At 35.4% G+C, this 23,442-nt stretch overlaps 1 protein-coding gene across 6 annotated transcripts in view; it reads right to left on the minus strand.

The window, feature by feature from the left end:
* The window catches only part of LOC6642508 (protein sickie), a 215,571-nt gene that overhangs the window by 28,638 nt on the left and 163,491 nt on the right, over positions 1–23,442 (minus strand). For 3 of the 6 annotated variants that reach the window (XM_047010629.1, XM_023175877.2, XM_047010630.1), the window contains 6 exons: positions 15,848–16,461; positions 15,632–15,776; positions 14,976–15,281; positions 14,801–14,827; positions 10,226–10,602; positions 9,994–10,145 (listed from right to left, as the gene is read on the minus strand). In XM_047010629.1, coding sequence (XP_046866585.1) covers positions 9,994–10,145; positions 10,226–10,602; positions 14,801–14,827; positions 14,976–15,281; positions 15,632–15,776; positions 15,848–16,461 — 1,621 coding nt within the window. The remainder of the gene's footprint in view (positions 1–9,993; positions 10,146–10,225; positions 10,603–14,800; positions 14,828–14,975; positions 15,282–15,631; positions 15,777–15,847; positions 16,462–23,442) is intronic. The other 3 variants (XM_023175880.2, XM_023175879.2, XM_023175881.2) reach the window with 1 other exon arrangement.

Consider the following 23,442-nt stretch of genomic DNA (forward strand, 5'->3'; position numbering starts at 1 on the left):
CGAAAAATCAGTGTAAACAAATTGTGGAATGGTGAAATTTGGCAACACGGCAAATGCATTTGTGACTAGCATCTAAATAAACAATTTCAAGTGGAAAACCTGAATACAAAATGGGACAACAATGTAAATGGGTTTTATTTTTTTGATTGATTTGCGGCATTGAGCATAAGCCAAAAGTTACTTCAATCATTTCAAACAACAAACAAACAAAACATAAAAAAAATTGAGAACATGAAAAACAAATTAAGAATTTGTTATAAGTAACTTTAAATGTTAGCAAAAACAGATGTTTATACACAAATCTAAATTCCTGCTTCATTTACTTTGAAAATTGAATGAAATATGAAACTCAAATGTTGTTTTATGGAAATTAGTCAACAATTTGTCAATGAATTCTTTTTATTCTTTTAAAAATCAAATTGTATTAAATAAACAAACTTCTAAAATAAAGAAAATAGAATTTGAATTTATACAAATTTATTATTATACAGCACAAAAATATTACGTAAATATAAATATAAATTCATTAAATCTTGGGTTTAAATTATAAATAAAATTGTAAAATATTACTTCTTTTAATAAGAAAATGTCTTTTTGTTTTCTTTATATTTTTATAATCTTTTGGTGTCATTTAACATAACAAAAATAAAATTTTATAAAATTTCTGCTTAATTGTTTTCTATTGCCCATGAAAATTTCTTCGTTTTTATTAAATTTTTATCAACTTTAGCCTCATATCCTTTTATATAATATTGACCATGAATTTGAAGAAATTTGGCAACAGCGTAATTCAGGTTTATTTATTGATTGTCGACCTTGTGAGCAAACTATAAAGCTTAAAAAACTCACAAATAAAAGAAAATAGTTTTATAAATCAATAAAAAACAAAACCAAGCATGAAGTTAACTCATGTCGAACAACTTTAAAGCCAAAAAGTTTAAGTGCGTGAAATTGCAAAACAATGCAAACGTCTGATTGCAACTTCCTTTAAGTAATATATCATTCATGCTCTTAGATATACGTAAGTACTCAATTCGTATATCATAAATTTTTGGCAAATATGCCAAACCAAATACATTTCGGAGCATTTCCCCAGCTCAAATACGTGAAATGCCAAAAACGCCTTTAGTTAAATATTTTTTTATTTTTTTTGGCAAAACAGTGAAAACCCATTTGCCAGTCAGACACTGTCGACTCGTAAAAACTAAAACTGCATTTGAACAACTTTCCGTTTGAAACAAAATAAAAATCAACTTCACAATGAACACAAAATACAATGGGAAAAGACAATGTCGATTTTTTTTCTTCTCTTCTTTTTTTTTTTTTTTGGGTACCCGCACCATGCCATGTTTATGCAATTTGTGTGCAGTAGGCTACTGTGTGTAAGTGAGTGTGTGTGTGTGAGTGTGCCTGGTGTCTGTTGTCTAAAGAACTCCCCTGTCCTAACATGGAAGTGGCTAAGGGGTAGTTAGGGTGGCTTACAGATGCAATAATTCAATTGCTTAGGCCATAAAAGTGAGTAGATCTTATCCGATATAGGGTAATAAAATTTAGATATTATAGGGCACTTAAAATATTGTTCTAGGTAGCTAACACAATTTGTGGCTGATGAATTTCTGTTTCAGTTGAGGAATACAAATTATATTGTCATTATTTGATGCATTCGTTTTGAAATAGTTTGGTTTCTTTGACAATATGACAACACAAACCTTCTAAATACAAGTCTTTATGCTAGACAACTTCAATTTGTAGCAATACAATTTTTGAAGAATTTATTTTTCATGTTTTTTTTTGGATATTTTAAATGTCGAAAGTTTCATATTGTCGTTAAATACATTTCTTTATTATCTGACTTCTATCTTACAGAGTCTTTAATTCCGTACTATCTAATCTAAGCATTCGCAATATCGTTTCCCCCCTTTAGCTAACTACGCCCATGTCTCGAAACTTATCTATATGAGATGCACCCCTTTTAAGTTTCATCACATGTGTACGAAATTGAACTGAACAATTTGCCCAACTCATTTCGACATGCTCCATTAAACCATTTGCCATTGTTGCACTCTTTTTTCCCAATGCTGCTTCTCTTTAGATTAATATAAACTTTTTCCTGTTGTTGATATGACAAAAATTTTGTGCCGAGTTTGTTAATTACATTTTAAACATTTCGTTTTCATTTTTATTCAAGTTGACGTTAAATTGGAGTGAATACACCTAGCAATGAACAAAGAAGAGAAGTTAAATTATGTAGTCCAGCTTCCGCAACATGTTTGTTTATTTATCCGCTTATCATCATTATTTTTATCTTTTTTTTTGTGTAAACTTTATTTATTTTTTTTGTGTTTGTTATCTTTGTGTGTCAGCAGGAGTATTTGAGAACTTTTGATGACCGGTTTGCTTTTTTTCTTTTTTTTTTTTGCATATGAAAATTTGATTTCATTTAAGTTTAGTTTTATTTTTTTTTGCACGTCACAAACACGTTTCAGAGCTTTGAATTTATTTATAGATTTTAAGACACCAAATTTATGCTCAATGAACCTTTTTTTATTTCCTTTGGCTTTTTTTGTTGCTTAGTGCTTTAGCACGCAACACTTGGCAACACATAGACACACATACAGAGACACTTTAGTAATCAGTTAAATAAATAATAACAACAAAACGAAGTGCGATCACGTTCAGAGATACTCTGACTTTGCGTACTGCATGTTAGTATCTCGCAGATACAGATACATTCGTACATACAAGCACACACAGCGAAAAGGCCGGACAACGACACGGCGACGATGTTGCTCGAAGTAAAGTTGAAATGAAACTAAAAAATGTTGCTACAAAACATTGAGCAAGATCAGTGAGCGAAGCGAGACAGAGAGCGCGATCGAGAGCGTGAGTGGCTCTATTCAACCACAATTGAGAAGTTAACAATTCTGATCAACTTCACCACTGTGCAACATGTTGCTAGAGATCATCTGTCAGCAACATGTTGCAAAAACAAAATGCTAGAATTACTATTGGAGTGCGTGCCTTACGACGTCAAATGCGGAACTGAATATGACATACTCCAAAGCCACGAAACAAAAATCCTTTTGGCAGGCAAACCAGTCAAATGGCTGCCCGCTGCGACGTCAACTGAGACGCCCATTTGGTGGCGCCGACGACGCCGACGACGACGACGGCAACGGCGACAAAACAAATAACAGAATCAGAAAGAGCAAAAACAAAAAGTGGGTGCTCTAAAAGGGGGGAGGAGCTCGAAAATTGAGCTGAACTGAGTGGAGGGTGAAACACATAATTCGAATACCCTACACACACTCACACACGCACACACACACACATGTGCGTACCTACTAATTTAATGTGTTTATAAGGGTGAACCATTTGATAGGATATTGTGTTAAATAATTCAATAACTAAATGAACCGTGTGAAATATTCCGTGCACTATAATTACATAGTTTAGTGGAAATGGGAAACAGCTGTTTATAAGGGTATCGTGTTATCACTAATTTTAGATTCAATACCACATTTAAATATCCTTAAATTCCTATCTTGGCAAAAAATCTTTTAAATGAAACTAATTTTAATTAAAAATCAGTCTGGCATTAAGTCTTTGTTTCCAACATATATGTTTATAAGTTGCATAAAATATATTAACTATAGTTTGATCTGAAATTGTCAACTGAGATCATGTGATGTTAATAGAAAAGTATTATTGATTTTGAAATTTAAATTAAACCTTCTGAATAGAAATTTGTTGTTATCTTAAAAAGTTTGTAAAATTAAAATTATAAATTCTAAACAAAAATAGATAAGACGATATTTTGAGTTTAAGCATTTTGTTTTCTTTTTCTTGATACTCAAGGAAGAGTTATTTTTTCCACCGCTGATAGTAGTAATCTTTTTTGATAGACTGTGACATCAAAATCATTTGCAGCGCACTCAGAAATTCCCTATGGCCGAATAGCGAAGGAGCATCCTTTCGTTGAGCCCAACAGAGCAAAGTCAGGCGCCAAATTGGCGGCAACGTCTGAACGTCGTTGACGTCGACGTCGACGTTACGTTGTCTACGCCATCGACGGATATTTTATTTAGATGTTTGCAAAACTATTCAGCAGAAAAAAAATTACAGACACAGCTTCCTGTGTGGCCAGGACTATGACTACGACGACGACTACGACGACAAAAACAGAGTGAAAAAAATTGCAAATTTGTGTTTTGTAGTTAGTCGTCCGTTGGACAGGAGGGGTAAACAGACGCTTGCAGTCGGTTTATGGCAGAAGACTTTGGGGCGCCGAGCAACCGAACAACGGCAATGGCCTCCAAAATCGCGACAAGGATTGCTCCATAATAAAGTTGTAAAAAAGAGACTTTTTGTATGGGGTTCATTTAACGAGTCTGCTGAACCAAAAACGAGAAAACGAAAGAAAAAAAAATGATTGATTGTCTCGAAAATATCGAGAAAAAAAAGTTTGGGGGTTATTGGCTTTTTCTGTGACTTGACCAAGAAATGGAGTTTAACTTTAGCGCTGACAGAAGCAAAATATGTGGGGTGGATACGCGATTCTTGGCATAAGTTAAGTGATTTTCCGTATAAACAATATGGGTTATTAGTAAAATGGCAGCCAACCAATTGATTTCTGGGATAAAACGACTTAACCAAATGCCAAAAGGGGAGATGGAAAGATAAATGATTGTGTACGAGTTTAAGGGAAATGGAAAATAATTCTTAAGTTCCTTAAATTTTTGTAGCAGAAAGATTTTTCGGAATTTGTTTAAGACTAACTAATTGCAGATTAAACACATCCGTCGCAAACTGATTTATCTATTGTACATACCCAACTTTAAATATTTCATGTATCAAATAAAAGACTTCAAGACACTTACCTAGAAAAAGAAAGAAGAAGGAAATTTATATATAGTTTTCAATTAGTTTTAATAATACCCCTTTTCAGTTCTAATCTTAGAGCTAAATTTCAAACAAACATTCAAGTGTGTCCACTTAAGTTTTATTTAGTTTTGTACTTTTAACAAAAAAATGGGGCATATTTGTTTTGAACAAAACTTTGCCACAAAGTTTTTAAAAATTGTAAACTTTGTAAAAATCCTAAGACTGGGATCTTTTTTGAAGTATTATTCGTAGATTAAATTGAAGAGATTTGTATTATTCGTAGATTAAATTAAAGAGATATATTTAAGTCGTAACCAAATCTCCTCTAGAATAAAGCATTTCCCCTAAAGAGAATACATAATTCGACTCAACTATAAGTTACCTGAAATTTATGCTCTAGATTTAAGACAATCAAAAATGGGAAAATTGCTCACTTTGCAAGGTTTATTATATAGTTTAGTTAGTTTCTTCTTTATTACTAGTTAAGTGGATTAAAAACGAAGACATGACCTTAACTTGTCATACAAGTATATAGAAAATATCCCCAACATTAAGCAGAGAAATCAATTTCAAGTGGACAATTTCAATATTGCCTACAGTTTGGAAAATCAATTAAAACAAGAAAATATGCCATTCTGTTCATTTTTTGGGTCTGTCGTGAGTATGTATTTTTTGTATACCCTACATCTTGTACAATCCCTCCTCCTCTTCCTCCTTCTCTTGATATCCCTTCATCCATTTGAGATAGAGTCATCTGCCTTTTGCTCTGCGATTTGAATTTGGCGCGTGTATTTTGGCGCTTGAGGCGATCGCTTTGTCTTATCTCTAGGAATAAATGAGGAATTGGATTGGACGGGGTAGAAGGATAGGAGGTTAAAGTAGTGGAGGGGTTAGTAAGGGGGGGACTCTATCACGCTTTTAATGTTATTACATTGGCATGCATGAGTTTCTGTGTTTTGTGTGTTGTGTGTGTGTGTGCGTCTGTCTCTTCGGTCACTTGGGTCAATTTTGGAGTGCGTGATAAATGGGCGCTTGGCATGGCTCAAGACTTGAGTATATTTCTGAGCTATGCGAGTGTGTGTGATTGTGTGTGTATACTTGGTGTAGTTTTGTTTTTTGTTATTGCTGCTGTTGTGGTTTAATATTTATGGTCAGTGATAAGATTGCTCAATTGCCGCTGCCCCTGACGTCTGCTCCTCCTGCTGCTGCTGCTCCTTCTCTTGGGTAGAAGTGTGGCATGAACTGAACTCTCCTCTGAGCTAAAAAGCTGTTTAAAGTTGATGTAGGTTGGAAGTTTTATAAGCTGCTTTTCGCCTCTGGGATTTTATTCCTGATATTCTCTTTATCCCCTTCCCCCCCTCTCATCCATCTCTGTTATTATGAACTACCATAAAGCTTAACTCTGATAAGGCGAACAAAAATAAACGGGGCGAGAAAAGAGAGACAACTGCAAAATTTGTAAGGATTGAATCGTATAAACTGCTGAGTTAAGCTAAACTTATGTGAACATTTTTAAGAGATATGAGTTCCGGCTAAAAATGCTTTAATATAAAAAACTTGCGTAGTTTTAATCTAGATCAGTTTTAGATCTATTAAAACTTATAGTTTTAGGCCCTCAAATATATGACATCAATTTCGAACTAATTTTTCAACTTTTCTTATATATTTTTGATACTTAGAATTTTTATTAAGAAGGCTAGGCCACAACCCAAAAGAGAGCTAAATGCTTACGTATTCAATAGTTGTAAATTCAATATTCATTGATTGCCATAGATAAATTTTAATATGAATCGATAACGAATTTTTCTCAACACGTTATTATTCTGTTTTTCTTTCTGATCATTGAATTCAATTAAAGCCGCGACCATTGCAAATTGGTGTGGCAGATGTGTGAAAACTTTTTTCCAACTTCAAATATTGCACAATTTAAAGTTTTGTTCAACTAACTACGATCTTAACTATAGTTTTAGCTACTTTTCTGGATGATTATTTTCTTTTTGACTTTTCCTTTTAATTTCTTTTGCTTTGCAGAAGAAAAATCTCATAATATGTTGAGACACACCCAGTTTTTCTTTGAATTTAAAAAGTTTTTAATTGTCTATTGACTTTGACGTTGTTTTTGTTTTTACTTTGTCTTGGCTTTCCCTTCCTTTCGCTCTTTCTTTCAAGGTTTCCTGTCTTTCCATTTATCTATCTATATTTCTATGTCTTTGTGTGAGCTTAATTAATTTTTCCTATGAGTAATAAAAGCATAAATGTTGATATCTGTCTGTCAGCAGTTTTGCCGCACATTATTTGCCATAGCTTATTTTTTTCTCCTTTTCCATTTTTATTGACAGGCATCATGCAATTTCACTTTGTGGTTGTGGAAAAGCAGATAAAAAGAGAGAAAAAGAGTGGAAGATGCTGGGTATAAAGTGACTGACAATGCATTTGTCGTACTGAGGAGAGCGCCCTATGGCTGGGTGGCTCGTGGAATGTTTGTCTGGGTTTGGAAAATTTTTTTTTTTGTTCTCTTGACAAAGCGATGGTTCAACAGAATGAGAGATTGGCGTTAAAATTGAGTAAATTTTTTTGTTCAATTAATTATTGGATTTTACCTCTGGTTGATTAACTAAATTGAATTTTTAAAAGAAGTTTTTAAGACATTTAGTCAATGAAATTTAAGTGACTTTGGCGTAGCTCTACTTTGAGAATCCTTTGTTTAATATTGAATATGTTTAATAAAAATTGATCAATTAAAAACTAGCTTGTAAAGTTTCATGAGACAATCCGATCCAATAATATAAACCAATAATTTTAAAAGAAAAGCTAAAGAAAAATATAATTAGTTCGTGAACTAGGTAAATTTATAATACTTTAATACTTTTAAGCTAAAAGTAAACAAAGTGTTAAAGAGTAAAAGAAAAGCCTTCGTTTTGGCTTTGGAACTCATTTACACCTTTTCATTTTAAATTTGTGTTAAACGAAAGTTTGGAAACGTGTCAAGTTAAGAAATTTATCTAGTTGCAATTTGATGACTCAGTTTGATTTGCAGATCATTTCAATTATGTAGTTCACCTCATTTCGATATATATTTTCACACTTTTCTTTGGTCTTTTCGTGGACAACCCACACAATGTGTAATAAATCATGTTGTTGAAACTTTAACAGCTTACGAGACGACCCATTTTTTCTCAACAATCTGCCTACATTCTTTCAGAGCCATCTATAGTAAATCAGTTGACTAGATATCCAGCTGCCAGACCAGACCAGATTCAGACCAGAAACACACACACACTTATAGAAAGACCACACTTCATGTTACCAATATCAATGCAGTACAAGAGAAAAAAAAAAGGCAAGAACAATCTGCTAACAACAGAAGAAAGACATAACTTCAAATGCAAGTTCAATTAAGTATAGACGACTGGATTTGTGTGGCAGCATTGCTTGCACTTTTATGGCAGCCCCCGATTTGGTCCCGAATAGAGGTACTCTTGACATTTTTCACGCTCAACTGGACCTAAGTAAGCTGGAAATATAAATAGTTTTCTTTTCTTGTGTCTCTCACAGGAAATTGGTAAAAGTTTGCCATCAAATTAAAGATATTTATCCATCAGCTGCCACAGCGACATCCATCAAATGATTGAAGGCAATTTGCACGTACATACGTCTCTGTCTCAGTGAGTGTGCCTTGACCTTGAGACCAGTCCAGACAGAGGTCCGAAAACTTTCTCACACCTGCTAACTGAGATTTATGCTGTCTGCCTCTGTCTGCCACGGCCTCAATAAATTTGCTCCTCCCCCTCCCTCCTGCCCACGACTGACTGACTGGTGAAAGGTGTGGGTGAGCGCCATAAAACACTTTATAGTCTTCGACAATCATAAAATACTGTATACTATGCTCGTATGTACATGTTGGGTCTGTACTACCAACGGAATGCCAATTTAAACTTTTTGTTTGGCGTAAATGAAATAAACTTGCTAGCCTGTAAGTAGGCAAAACTCTTATATATTTCATTTTTCGAGTATGTACTTCTTGTTCATTTTCTTCGTTTTGTGTCTGCCACGGAAGTTTTACTCAGTTCTCAGACTTTTGCGTGACTTTTGTTGACGACAAAAATGTCTCGCATATGACATAAAAAAAAAAAGTTAAAGGAAAGCAAAAAAAAAAAGTTGACTCGACTTTTGCTGATAAACGAAGCACATAAATTTTCTTTCCTCATTCTTGTCTTGGGCTCACTTTTTTGTGTTTTTTTTTTTTTGAAAGGCGCTGACAGTTAGATAAGGTATACAGTGGATCGTTGATAAGGGAGTGAACTGGCTCAAGAGATGCTGCGGCAATTTTGTACAAATATTATTTGCTGCCACACAGTCGACGTGGCAACATGTGACATTTGAAGCAACTGCCACACACAAAACATTTCTCAGCCACACCCAATAAGTAGGCAATGAAAATGCTGAAACAGTTGCAGCCTTTCAGGAGTAAAGAAGCGAAATAAATTGGTAAGCACACAAATATACACTCACTTGAATTAATATGGCAAGGGCAACTTAGCTGCAGTTCTCCTCTTGAAGACTATGTTATGAAAAAAAATTACTAGAATGTTTTTCTTCATTGCCCAAAAATGAAGATGATAGTCATTTTTGGGCAACTTTGAGACATCATTAAATTTAGTCTTAATTAATTTTGAGTTTTTGATAAACTCATAAATATACCTTTTCCTTTTTCACATTTAAGGATTTTTAACTTTAAGCTTCATCATTTAGAATCAAAGAGTTTTTAAATAAATATAAATGGTATTTCGAGGTGAACTTTCTTATCTTTTCATAAAGGATATTTCTTCTTTTTCCAAAAGAATAACATTTTTATTAGAAAATCAACAACTAATATTTCCATCAGATTATTTAACCATAAAGGCTACATCAAGGCTAACAACTTCCATCATCTCTCCTTTTATTCATTTCAACACCTTACAAATAACATTAGGACGAGTTTACACGCTTTTTTCATGCCCTTTCAAATGGCAATGCCTTCACAGTTTACTCATGCGAGAAGACATTCCAAGATATTCCCATAATTCACGTTTTTTCTTAAACTAAAACTTTTTATTCTGGTCTACTTACATTAGTTGACAGCTGACTGCTCAGACTGAGCACCTGATCCCGTGCATCCTGCAGTTCGCGTTTCAATCGACGTATCTCATGTGCCTGACGTTCCTCGGCGGAACCATAGAGGGAGCTGCCACCAGACAGCAAAGAGGCAGCACTGCCATGGACTGTCGAGAAGAAGTTTATTCATCAAAATTTATCTATATACGAACTCAATGAACAATAGTGGCAGAAAGCACAAACTTACCTTCATCATTCTTCTTGGGATATGTGAGACGGTGGCCGCCAGTCAGACTGCTGCCTCCCAATGATGCTCCTGCTGCTGCAGCAACGGCAGCCATCGCTGCATTTGTGGTTGCTACATGAGTGGGTGAGAGGGTCGATGATGCTGCAGCTGCGGCAGATGAAAAGGGGCCACGATTGATGGGTGTAGGTGAAGTGGGTTGACTCCAGGCCACGCCAGAACCCTGAGCTTGAGCCTGAGCAGCCTGGGCAGCCACGGCAGCAGCCATTTGAGCACTGAGCACTCCATTTGTGCCCACAGGCAGACAATAATATGGCTCGATTTCCACATCTCCACCACGACTCAACATTGAGGGATACATTTTCTCGGATTTTGTGGATCTATTGGTTAGATATGGGAAAATAATACTTATTAATGTCTAAATACTGGTTGTAATTGTCGTGATGATTCGGAAGTTTAGTGAAATGAAATTAAAGCGATGGATTTTTACATGCAAATGAAGCATTTTAACAAAAAGCATTCCCTAGAAAAAATGACAATTCTTTTCAGTAGAAAATCATCAGCAGCAACATTTTAATTGACTCTAATTATTTTTTGTTAACCCATTATGTATTTAAGAATTTAAAATCGATCCATTAAGTATATTTTAGTCTTGTCTACTAGAAATCCAGAAGTGGGGATAGTTTGTGAAGGAAACTTGAATTTTTGGTGAAATTTACAAAAAGTTACATAGAACATTTGTCGGTTATATGAAACGCTTAGAACCCTTAAGACTTTAGACCATCTATACGCTTTCGGATAAACCAGAGGGTTACCTATAATTTCAATGAAAGAAAGGAGTTTAACCAGATTTGGTTCTATGCATAGTTTATAATAAGAAAACACCAGTGGCAAATCTCTGCGGATAGAAAGGAGGTAAATTTCGCTTCTGAATGGTAAAATTTGCTAAATTTTCGTTATCATAGACGCCCCAGAGCTAATTTCACCCCCCAAAACTAATTTTACCCCCTACATAACATCACTGGAAAGAATATTTAACTCACCCAAAACAATTAATAAATTTTTGTGGAATTATTCATTATATTGCACAATGTATTCTGTTCTATAAATTTATAATTATACATTGAGCATAGTTCTACTGAAATTCACAGTCTACCACCCAATCCTCCTTCCCACTAAAAACAACAACCACTTTAGCTTTGTTATGGTGTTGATAAGAGGGGTGTTAAATGTCCAGACACTTGCAAATTTCCGCCTGCGGTTTTGTACTTTATTAGGCCAATCTCCACGCATAGCCAACGAACACGAATTTTGCATATGGTAAGTATATATGTACTTTCAGGCTTTTCACACATTTCCGTTTAATTTTGTTGCCAATTTGACATGCGTCGGCATACAATACGAGGGGGTGGGTGGACAAATTGTCGTAAAATGCAGAGATTTTCATCCATAAAGTAGAAAAGCCATCATCAGTTTAGTCGAGTACCCTATGACGACAATCCGTTGTGTCCATTCACTGACTTTGCTGTGCTCTGATAACTACGAGAAATTAATGACATTTGCCATGCAAATCTAATATTACGTATACGTCATGTGTAGTCTTATGTGTGGGTGTGTGTGTGTGTGTTAGTGGGTTGTTTCCTTGTTTGCATTTTGTGGTGATGAGAGTTTTTCCTCTTTCTGTTTCATGCTTCAGGACGTTTGCTTTAAGCTTCTGGGTGTTTTGCCACCCAAACTTGTTTGTGTGTTGTGTGTGTGTGTGGTTTCTGTGATTGTGGGTGAGTAGCTGTATGTTTGTGCAAAATTTGATAACAAGCCACCAAAACTGGTTGGTTTTCTTGGTGAGTCTAGTCTGTTTTCTCACACTTCCTTTTGCATAATTGATGCATAGAAGCATAGAAAGCAAGAGTATAGAATGGCAAACGGAGAAAGCATATTAGTTTCAGACGACAATGTCGGAGTGTGTAGAAGTGAAAAGTGTTGCCAAACTGATGCAATTTACTTGTTCACACACACACACACACAAACGAAGCCACATAAGAAGACAATTTCAGTTTACACCGTGCCAAAGAATTTTCGCATTCATTTGAAAGTCATTCTTGGGAATGATTTGGGTAATTCTCATCAATCTTTACTCATTCATGTAACAGAATAATTACAATCAATAATGAAATTTTCCCATTCAATTTGTGTCTGCAATATACTTAATTAGAGATCAAACAACAAATATTAAAGCAGATGCTTGTTTTTCCACATTGTTTTCGAATGTCGTACCATCGCATGTCCTTTCACAGATTTCGTACCATTTGCAGAACCAAATTTTAATGAAGCACTTGACAGTCAACAGAGAGTTGGAGAGGCAAAAGAAATGGTGGAAAAAAAGAAGCAAACAACAAAAAATTTGCTGACTCGGCATGCCGAGCAAAACTTCATTTCCAGTGAAAGGCCGAGTCAAAGGTTCACAAACCTATTGACATGTCAAATAATAATCTGGCCACCCACAACATTGTTATTTGCCCGGGGTAAGAGAACACTATGGAGGGCAGAACGACAGCAGGGGGTTTGTTTTCCATTTGCCATTTCGTGTTCGCCTTTTTCGTTTGCTGTTTTTTTTTCCCCAGCCCTCCCTCTTAACATTTTTTTTTGTTTTTTTTTGCAGGTGGGGAAACAAGTTTTCTCTCTTTAACAATTTGGGCGTGTCGATGTCGGGCAAGTCCCTCATGAGTTAAACGGGTTTTAAGTGAAACTTTAAAATATGCACGAGACCCAAGAGGGTACGGAGGATAAGTAAACATATGGCCCAACTGTAACAACAACAACAACAGGCGACAAGGTGACTTTGGCGAAGACGAAAACTATAGTAAATTCTTTGCATACTTAAAGGCGTGCAGACGTGCAAAAAAAAAAGCAAAATAAACGCAAAACACAAAGAAAAATGACTTTTTGGGTGAAGAAAAGCAGTTTTTACACATTAACACTTTAGTTTCTGGTATTCCTTGGGGTAATCTTTATCCTTATCGATATGCATTTAAACCATTAAGCTATTAAATGTTAATTAATCGATTTAAATAAAACGTTTTTTAATGACTATTTACAAATTTAAAGCAAAACTTAGTGAAGTTGATTAGAATAATGTCTTATTGATCGATTTCTTGGTTTGTACCTAACGTATGTGGGCTTTTTGATTTCGTTAATCGATTAATGTTTGGACAAAACTTCAATTAATTGATTAATGTTAAATGTATTTTAATCAATAATATCGATTCTACTTATATAAACACTTAAAGTAATCAATTGAAATAATGTTTTACAAGCTACAGATTGAGTACTGAATAAATGAAGTAAGTCGTCTCGCCGACTTGGGTATACCATACACCAGGTGAAACAAATATTTAAAATTTCGAAAACCAAATGTATGTCTATTAAATTGTTTTAACATGCCTCATACCATATGCTATCTCGCTCACTCTAGAAACACACGAGCACTCTAGCGCCGCCACTAGCCAACGGCCAATTCTGCCCTTATGGATCGCGTAGCAAAATACGTTCATACGTATATTTTGTATGTTTCTAGTCCGATTTTAATCAAATTTGGTAGTTTGATAGAAATAGATAAGATTTATTAGTCTGTCAAATTTGATCGCGATGGTCAAAAAATCGCAAGAGCCAATCGGTTTTTTCTAAATTATGGAGGCGGAAGTGGGCGTGGCAACATATTAAAATATATGTATTCTGCGCGCATACTAAGCCAATATACATACTAAATTTGGTGACTTTAGCTTTGTTAGTTTTCGAGAAAATCAGTTTTGTTTAATTTTCGGGGGCGAAAATGGGCGTGGCAAAATTTTTAAATAGTCAATATCTGCGCGTCTATTAAGCTAGCTTACATACCTAGTCTCCGAGATCTAGGTGTTCATACGGACGGACGGACGGACGGACGGACAGACGGACATGGCTAGATCGACTCGGTTTTTGATCCTGATCAAGAATATATATACTTTGTGGGGTCGGAGATGCTTCCTTCTGCCTGTTACATACATTTTGGCGACTTTAATATACCATTTCACCCTATGGGTGTATGGTATAAAAATAGCTTAACTTTTTGATCTATTCCAAAAAATTTAATGCTGATATTAAAATATTACGTCTATGTAAATACAAATTGCTTTCAGTTGAATGAGTATCTGCTTATTATGCCTCCCATTTTACAGTTTAGAAATACCATTTTTGTATCTTTCATTTTTCCTCACTTCAAGTGTCTCTAAGAGTGAGCATAATGTAACACACAGAGCGTCGAATGTCAAACGTTGTCTGCGACAAGCCATGCAAAGTGACTTCAGCCAGCACTTTGCTTGTTTCTAAAGGCAAATGCTGCTAAATATGCAACAACGTGTATGTATGTGTGTGTACGAGTGTGTAAAATGCAAATTACGGGGCGGAAAAGTGGCAAAATGCTAAAACTGAAGCTGATTGTTTGCCGAGTGCTCTGAGATGACAATGACAGCGAAACTTAAAGAGAAGCAAATGAAATGTTTTTGATTCGATCTTAGACTAAGTTTTGTTCTTTTCTTGGGTCACCTTGGATATGTCCTTTCTTTCAAGTAGCTTTTTTTTCATTTTGTGTGGATGTTAAACAAAGTGACAAATAAAGGAGAATTAAAGAGAGTTCAGGTAAACAAATTTTCCATAGAGAAAGTGTGACATATAGATAAGGATTTAAACATGCTGGTAAAGTAAATATGCATATGCTTACCTTATGCTATTACTGCGATTCATGCGTGGACTCTGCACATAGGGCGATTCATTGCCCGACATGGGCATTTGTCCTGGGCCAGGACCTCCCCCGGAACGATTATGCAGTATTTTATGACCATGTCTTGTCATGGCTGGTGATCCGATTTGCATTTGATCAATGGTATCACCATCAGAAAGTCGACTACCAGCAGTATTGCTGTGCTTCAACCACATGGCGTATGAGCTATATTCGGGTTTAACTTCTGCATAGGTCTGTGTATCCGAGAGTGAGCCATCGTGACGTGTGCCAGGTCGATTAGACATTCTAAGGAGAGTTGAGAAAAAGTAAAACATATGAAATTCCCAATATGAATAAGCTGTAAAAACGTTTGACGGAAATCGTTGATTATTTCTGCAAACTCATTAGAGAAACTTCATCTTTGACATTTACCAACATTGGCTTTGAGACCAGAATTCAATATTTGACATGAACTGACACTCAAAGTCAACATTTACCCCAGGTAGGTAGGTCTATAGTTGCCTCTTTTACCTACTTTTAATTAGATTTCCTGTTTTATGCAAAACAAAGGCTCAAACAAAGATTTAAATCAATTAAAATTTACACAAAAGGCTCTAAAAGCACAATATTTTACCAAAGCTCTCTCGTTCACTTACCTATGCTGAAAGACATGCATGTCGGTGCCCTGTTTGGGCAAACTATGCGAACCAGTGGCCAGTCTCTCCCGTATGGATTGACTCAGTTGGGTGGCCGTTGGTCCTGTTAGCGAGAAACTGCGATGTTGTGTATTTGGTGGCATTTCTGTAAAAGGAAAAACGAAAAATTTAATTTGCCATAGTCGATAAATTGCTGGCATCGCAATCAAAACTTACTGTTCATGTCATTGGGCAGAGTTTGAGTGCCGCCGGTGACTTTGCGTCCACCAGCGCCAGCTGTCCTAGGCACTGCCGATACATGGGCTGTCCGCCCACATGGCATGCCATTGACCATTCCCGCTGCACTGACCACACCCATGCTCCCACTTGCTCCAGCACTAGCCATCAGCATGGCAATATTCTGTTGCTCGGCCGTTGAAGTTATGCTACCATTTGCACGCTTCACATAACCAAAACTCGGTGGAACGCCTTTGGTGCGGGATGAGGATGAGGGTGAACCCTGTTTGGATGAGCTGCCACTACCACCGCCCATGCTGCGACGCGATGGTGAAGACTTCTCGGACTTATCCACCTTGTGGCCATTGAGAGGCTCTGGCATTTTGGACCAATTATCGCGTCCATTTCGTGAACCAGGACGATGATGTGGACTGCCACCATCCATTTTGATATTGCCGTTGATATTGTTGTTGATGCTATTGTTGTTGTTGTTGGCAGAGTTGGTATTATTGGTGGTGGAGCTGGAGCCGCCGCTGGAGCTGGCCTGACTGGCCGCTGAGCTGCCGTTTGCGGCGGTTCCAATGCTATCCAATGAACCGCGACTATTCCGTATGCTGAAATGAAACGAAATGAAACAAAATGGTGAAATTAACTAAATGATTGACCTGAACAGAAGTTATTAGACTAAAATCCTTTTCCTGGACAATGAAACTCCTAGCCGATCCAAAATATTTTCACTATTAATAAATTTTGAAAGGGAAAACCACATTCAAAATAGGTCTTTTTCTTTTTCCATGCTGGTCATGTAATTATAGAATATTAATAAAACACTCGACTAATATTTTACTCAGACTAAAAGTCAAACTCATAGCCTAATTATTAAGGTTAGTGGTAGTTATATATTATAGATAACAAAGTTTCAACTAGGCCAACTTTTCCACTACAATGTGAAACATTAAGAGTAACTAATATTCTTAATATCTTTTCCAAACTCATTTGTTTGTAATACCAATTGGTGAGATGAAATATGAAGAGCCAATTATAATATCTTATATATTTTTCTCATTAATTCAATTTATCTTTCAATTTTTAAATATGCGTTTATTTAATGCTCATTATCGAAGCATTATGAAGCTTTTACTTAAATTTATGGCTCATATAGCATTCCCTGTGATGGGCGAAAATTCGACTTCCGACAAACTCTTTCCTCCATTAAATAAATAACATAATTTATTTGTAGCCTGAAACGACACGCCCAATTAGTTTCGATAGCTATATATAACTATAGGCATACTTATATTCTACGAATGCTAACAAATGTCAGGGCAAAGGAAATGGAAGGAAAGAAAGAAAAACTTAAGCAGCTTAGACATGCAATTTTATTGTTGACTTTTGACAGAGAAAGAAAGACCCAAACGAGACGAGACTTTTACTTGGCCAATCCTTTTTGGCCACTCAAGTCGTCGACGAATCGTTCCTTCTATTGTCATTTTAATTGAAAATTTTACTCGTTTGTCAGTTGGCAAAGGGAAAAACGACGGCGTCCACTTTGGCAATCTAAAAAGTTGCAGTCTCTTACAAATTCCTATGACACTTTGTGGACGCCTTTTGTGCAATTTGTCTTGGTCGCTGTCTCATTGTTCACTTTTTCACTCTTTTTTTTTTTGTATTTTTGCGAACCATTGTATTTCTTTGTCGAATTGGCTATCGACTTTAAAGAGTTATCATGCCACATTTTATTTTCCACTTGGTTAAATTTTCCTACTTTCATTGTAAATGTGGATATAAATTAAAATACATTTTGCAAATTAACTGGCATAAATTATCCATACCACAATTAATGCCATATGTAAATTGAGTAAGAGGCAAACGTCGCGTATACGCAATATTGCTCTTTGGCCATTTTTGTTGTTGTTGTGCATAATTTGGGGTAATTAGCCAACTACCAAACTGACCAAGAAACGGCTTATTATAATTCGTTAGTTGCCAAATAATGGACAAAAAGGTTTTCATTTGTTTGAAATTTTTTTTTATATTTTGATATTTGGGGATTTGCCGAAATAGCAAAAACTTTAAAGCCAAGAAGCAAAAATTCTGCTGATTAAATAAATTCAATGATTTGAAGGTCTTCTATATACATAGATTGTTTGCCATTGTCCGATTAAATCTATTTATTTCATTCAAATTTCATTTTCAAAGTTTAACAGAATTATAATCCTATTTTCCACTCGACAATATTCATATTTCGTGCAAAAAGATTGCCCAATTTAATTTCATTACCAAAGCAGAATGCCTATTTTCGAATGGAACGTCGACTTAACTATACCTATTATATATTAGAAAAGAAGTTAAAGTCTTTTAAATAAAATTTCACTTGATTTGTTCACCACTAATTGAGAATTCCTGATTTTTGCTTCATTTAGGCTACATATCCTAATCAACATTGATGACAATTTAAGAACATGAATGACTGAAAATTCTATAAGTCAGATTGTATAGAATTTGCAGAGTAAAGTGACTAGTAAGATTGATTAAGGACAGATTAAGTTTTTATTCCTTCTGTATCCAAGTCCCGTAAAGACTTTTTTAAGTAAACAATTATCTCTTTGACTCATTTTTTCCGTTCTTTCTCCGTTTTCTCTATTGAGTTCCTTTCGAAGTTATTAGAACGACTCAAGAAACTCTTTTTCAACAGGGTATGAAAGTATGTTTGCCAAAATCAACAGAAAAATGAAGTAAGTAAGTCGTCTCGCCGACTTTGGTATACCATACACCAGTAAAGCAAATATTTCAAGCATTTTCACATGCTTCTTACAAGCATATCTTAGTATCTCGCTCACTCAATCATACGAGCACCCTAGCGCCCCCACCAGCCAACGGCCAACTCCGGCCTTATGGAAAAACGTTTATATGCATAACTCGACTGTTTTTTATCCGATTTTGATCAAATTTGGTATTTTGATAAATATTAGTATTAAATTTAAGTGTGCCAAATTTGATTGCATGAGGTAAAAAAATACGGGAGATAATCAAGTTTTTCAAATTACGGGGGCGCAAAAGGGCGTGGCAAAATTTTTATACATACAAAATGTGTGCATTTACTTAGCGTATATACATACCAAATATGGTGTCTCTAGCTAGAACAGTTTTTGAGATAAACGCTTTTTTTAAATTGCGGGGGCGGAAAGGGGCGTGGCAAAAATTTGAAATAAACTTGATCACTCTACATACTACACGAGTCTACATAAAAAATTTGGTGGCTCTAGCTCTTATAGTCTCCGAGATCTAGGTGTTCATACGGACAGACGGACAGACGGACGGACGGACAGACGGACAGACGGACGGACAGACGGACATGGCTAGATCGACTCGGTTGTTGATCCTGATCAAGAATATATATACTTTGTGGGGTCGGAGATGCTTCCTTCTGCCTGTTACATACATTTTGGCGACTTTAATATACCATTTCACCCTATGGGTGTATGGTATAATAACAACAAAAAAATGTTTATACATTTACAGCTGCTGGTAAAGGGAAGGAGAGAGGTTCTTTTTGCTGTTGGCATAAAATTTAATAATATCAATTTCAAACACCACCCACCACGCTACACATATACACACACACAAACACTCCACATTTTAGATAAAAATCTAGAAGTTGATTTGATGGCGCAAAATAAATTAACTAATTTTTTGTTTGCTCGCCAAGCTTTAAATGTGGCGCTGAAAACTGTGCTATGATTTAGGGGACCTCAGTTGGTAAGGAATGAGAAAACAGCTGTCTGGGTAATAAAACTCAACTACACCCTCGCAGGCAATTACCGTTTAGATATGCCCAGGCTGATGGGAAAAGAATACAAGCCGAAAAACAACAACAACAAAGACTTGGCTCTAACTGTAACTGAGACGTCCATTCGGAGGGTTGAGCAACATGCGTGATTGTCTTTGTATGTGTGTGTGTGTGTGTGTGTTTATGGGTGGCAAATGCCAGTGAAAGTGGCATCAGAAGTGACACATAAAGCTCATAAATTGTCGTACACTCAATATGCATGAGGGTAAGGTATAGGAAAATCAATAACTATTGCCACAACATGGCAACAACAAGAACAACTACCACAATAATGCAGAAGAACAAATGACCCACGTGGGTCGTTCCCTTTTCTAGGTAAAATCAATGAAGGAGAGCTTTAAAAAAAAACCCGAAGAAGAAAAAATTCTATACCAAAAATATCTGTAAGTTGCAGTTGGCAGAAAACCATAAATATTCTGCTAAAAAATTGCGCATAAATTGTGTGGAAGAAAAGAAAAGAAAAACGAACATAAAATACTTAAAACCAGACGTCATGAGCAGGACTTTTCCATGCGAAAAGGGAATGAATTGGAAAAGGTTTATGGCATTCATAGGAAAGAAATAAAAATCATAAGAAACAAAAAAAAAAATAAAAAACACAATTGGAAGAATGAAAAAAAGCCAGCGCATCAGAGTTGCTACAGCAACTGCAATTGAAAGGGGCATCATTTCACAATGTACACACATATATCAAAAATAAGTCAAGAGCAGATTCACATTTCACAAATCCATAACTAATACCCAAATGACGTAGGCATTTTATATTTAATAATCTTCCGAGGGCATACGTAAATTATAAGTTGGGTATTAACTAAAGTTACTTAAAACATGTGTAAGTTGTTTAATCAACCAATCATCTGGGGGATAGAGATGAATTGGAGAAGTATCTTAAATGGAAATTAATAACATTAATGCGTTCTTTTTAATTGTAATTTCTATTTGCCGAATCCTTTATTATAAATTTTTGCCCTTATGAGCAATTTCGTAAATAATTTCCACTGATTGGGTAGTTAAAATTTAAAAAAACAAAATTTTCAATGGTGAGATTAGTTTATATCTATTTTGTTTATATTTTATTTTGTTAGTAAAATTGAATTGAGAACTATTTTTAAAAATTTTGTTGCAGTTAAAGTTAAAGTTAAAGTTAAAGGAATATATAATTCAACTTTCTTAAATCAGGAATTGTTCTAGTGCTGAATTAAATATTAAACAGTTGGAAACCGTAAACTAGTTAGTTGGCTAAGTTCATCTATAGAAATTCAAATTGCCAAATAGGAAAATAATAGATTCAATTCAGAACAGCAAAAAAAAAATTAATAATTGGCTAGTTAAATGTGCATCACTTATTTCAATTGAACTACAAGTATCCTGGTCTTAATCTCTTTATCTTAATCTTATTATTACACATTTATAATCAAGAAATCCACTATTATTCCTAAAACTAAAAACAAAACCATAAGGCGAATGAATAAAATTAGTTTACTTTACATTTGTGCATAAACTAAAAACAAACAACAATTTATTAACCTTAATTGGAAACTCGCTGACATTTGCCCCTTAATCTGATGTCATTATTCTACAATATCATATATAGATATGTTGTTTGACCATACAAATGTAGTTTTGCTTAATGCTTTGCAATTTTCACTTTAAGCTCATCAGCATTTTGTAAACGTTTTTTGGCCATTATCCTTGTTTCTGTTAGCTCCTGTTAGCTAACTGAGTAATGTCCGAAATGTATATATTTCATCGTTCATTGCTCATGGCGAAACATCTTTCTCTCTCTCCCTCTTTGACTGTTTGTCTCTGTCTCGGTGTAGAAACAATTCCAAATTGCAATGCCCACAGCAGGGTCTGGTCTCGGAATAGAATATTCTATATATACATACATATATGTGGGTATCTGGCTTTTTGGTATCGATGTCAGTGTAAGGCAGTAAGCCCCCAAGCGTATGCTTTAGTTTTTGTGCACTCCAACCGCCGAAATTGCACAACAAATTCCATGCATGTCTGCCCCAAGACTCTTTTGCGTCCATTTTCACATTTTTCCATTTTTCCCATTCGACTCTCCTCACCCCCGCCCCCATGATGGTGATGCTTTTGCCCGAGTCTCGTGCATAAAATGTAATTTGCATAAGAGTAAAGAGCGGCAGGGAAAAAACCAAACACAAAACCCACCATAAACAAGCGGTCTGCTCTAGGCTTTAGTGTTTTAGTGTATTTGGCATTGCGATATTCGTGTTGAGCGCTATTTAAAATTGCTTGTTGGTGTAATTTTTAATTTAGTCGGTGCTAAATTTATGCGTTCACCCAAAAAGCACGTGTTCAATTTAAATGAGACGAGGGGTCACACAGAGTGCGAGAGACGAAAGGGAGACGGGCGTGGCAAAATGTGTAAGGAAAGTGCCAACATATTCGTGTAATTGCCGTTTCTAATTGACAGTTCGCTTTCACTATAGCCGAATAATTAGGCGCAAAGTTCGAGTCCTTGACAATAATTTACTGAACCGAATTCCGTGGGGAGGGCAGGAGGCATTAGCCAAATAACTAATGATGATGAGTAGCACCCAATGGCAACACTACGAAGTATTTAACGTACGGCGAATGTTGATTGAGCATTAGGCAAATTATTTAGAAATCGACGACATGATGTCAGCAAAGTTATTTAAGTGGAAGAAAAATAAGTCAATGCTTAGTCATATCTTATTAAAGTGTCTCCTATGAAATGTTAACATTTTTGGATTATATTACATTTGATTATATATAATAGTTTTAGTAAGGGGCGAATTGAGTAATCAATCTTTTAATTATTCACTGAATACTTTAAGAAGCAAATAAAAAGTTAAAAAAAGAATAAAGAAAGCTTTAAGTGGGATCTCCGAACTATCGAAAACTAATAATTGGAAATTAAAGCTAGACTTTAGACAATTCGAAAAATGATAAATAATATCTCAAAAATCTATATCCTTTTTCTATATCTAAGATATAAATAAGTATCTGCTTTTTCGGAATTCCCAGCCATATATGTATAAATAATATGTTATGAGAAAATGTTAAGGCTAAGGTTAAGTTAGGTTTACTTAAAATTTGCATTATCTGGATTATCTTTACACTTTGTAAGTAAATGACTTTCTTTCTCCTTCTCTCTCTTCTTTTTCCTATGTATAAGTATGCTTACATCCCCATCAAAATGCAGATGTTTTAAGGACTGTTTAGTTTGCTCATTAATAAACTCATTTGTTAAGTTACTTTGTCTGTTATCCTTGAAGCCACTTGCCAAAGACGTCAACGTCAAAGCAACACGCAATGGAAACACCTCTTCTTGGTGGAGACCTCCTCTCTGCTAATCACATTTTGCCATCGATTTTCCAAGTGGGTCTCCGGGTGTGCCACACACTCATACACACACACCACCACCAGCTCCTAAGTATATACTTACATACATAATTGACTTTATAAATATGTATGTGAGTCACCCAGTTAAGAAGTATGCTAGTGGTTTTTAAACTCCACATACTAGGGATAAGTATATATATTTCCCTCTCTCTGTCTGTCTGTTTGTCTTTCTATCTGTTGGTCTTACCTAAGTATATTGCAAAATATTTCCTATGGCCTTAAATCATGCAAACTGCTTATTGTTGTTGCCACTGCTGTTGTCGTTGTTTCGTTTTGCGGCCACTTGACAGTTTCTACTGCGGCAAAGTCTTTGCGTTTTTAGGCCAACTCGTTTAACCCATTTCTGTTG

The sequence above is a fragment of the Drosophila willistoni genome (assembly GCF_018902025.1).
Source record: "Drosophila willistoni isolate 14030-0811.24 chromosome 2R unlocalized genomic scaffold, UCI_dwil_1.1 Seg167, whole genome shotgun sequence".
Classification (NCBI taxonomy): Eukaryota; Metazoa; Arthropoda; class Insecta; order Diptera; family Drosophilidae; genus Drosophila; species Drosophila willistoni.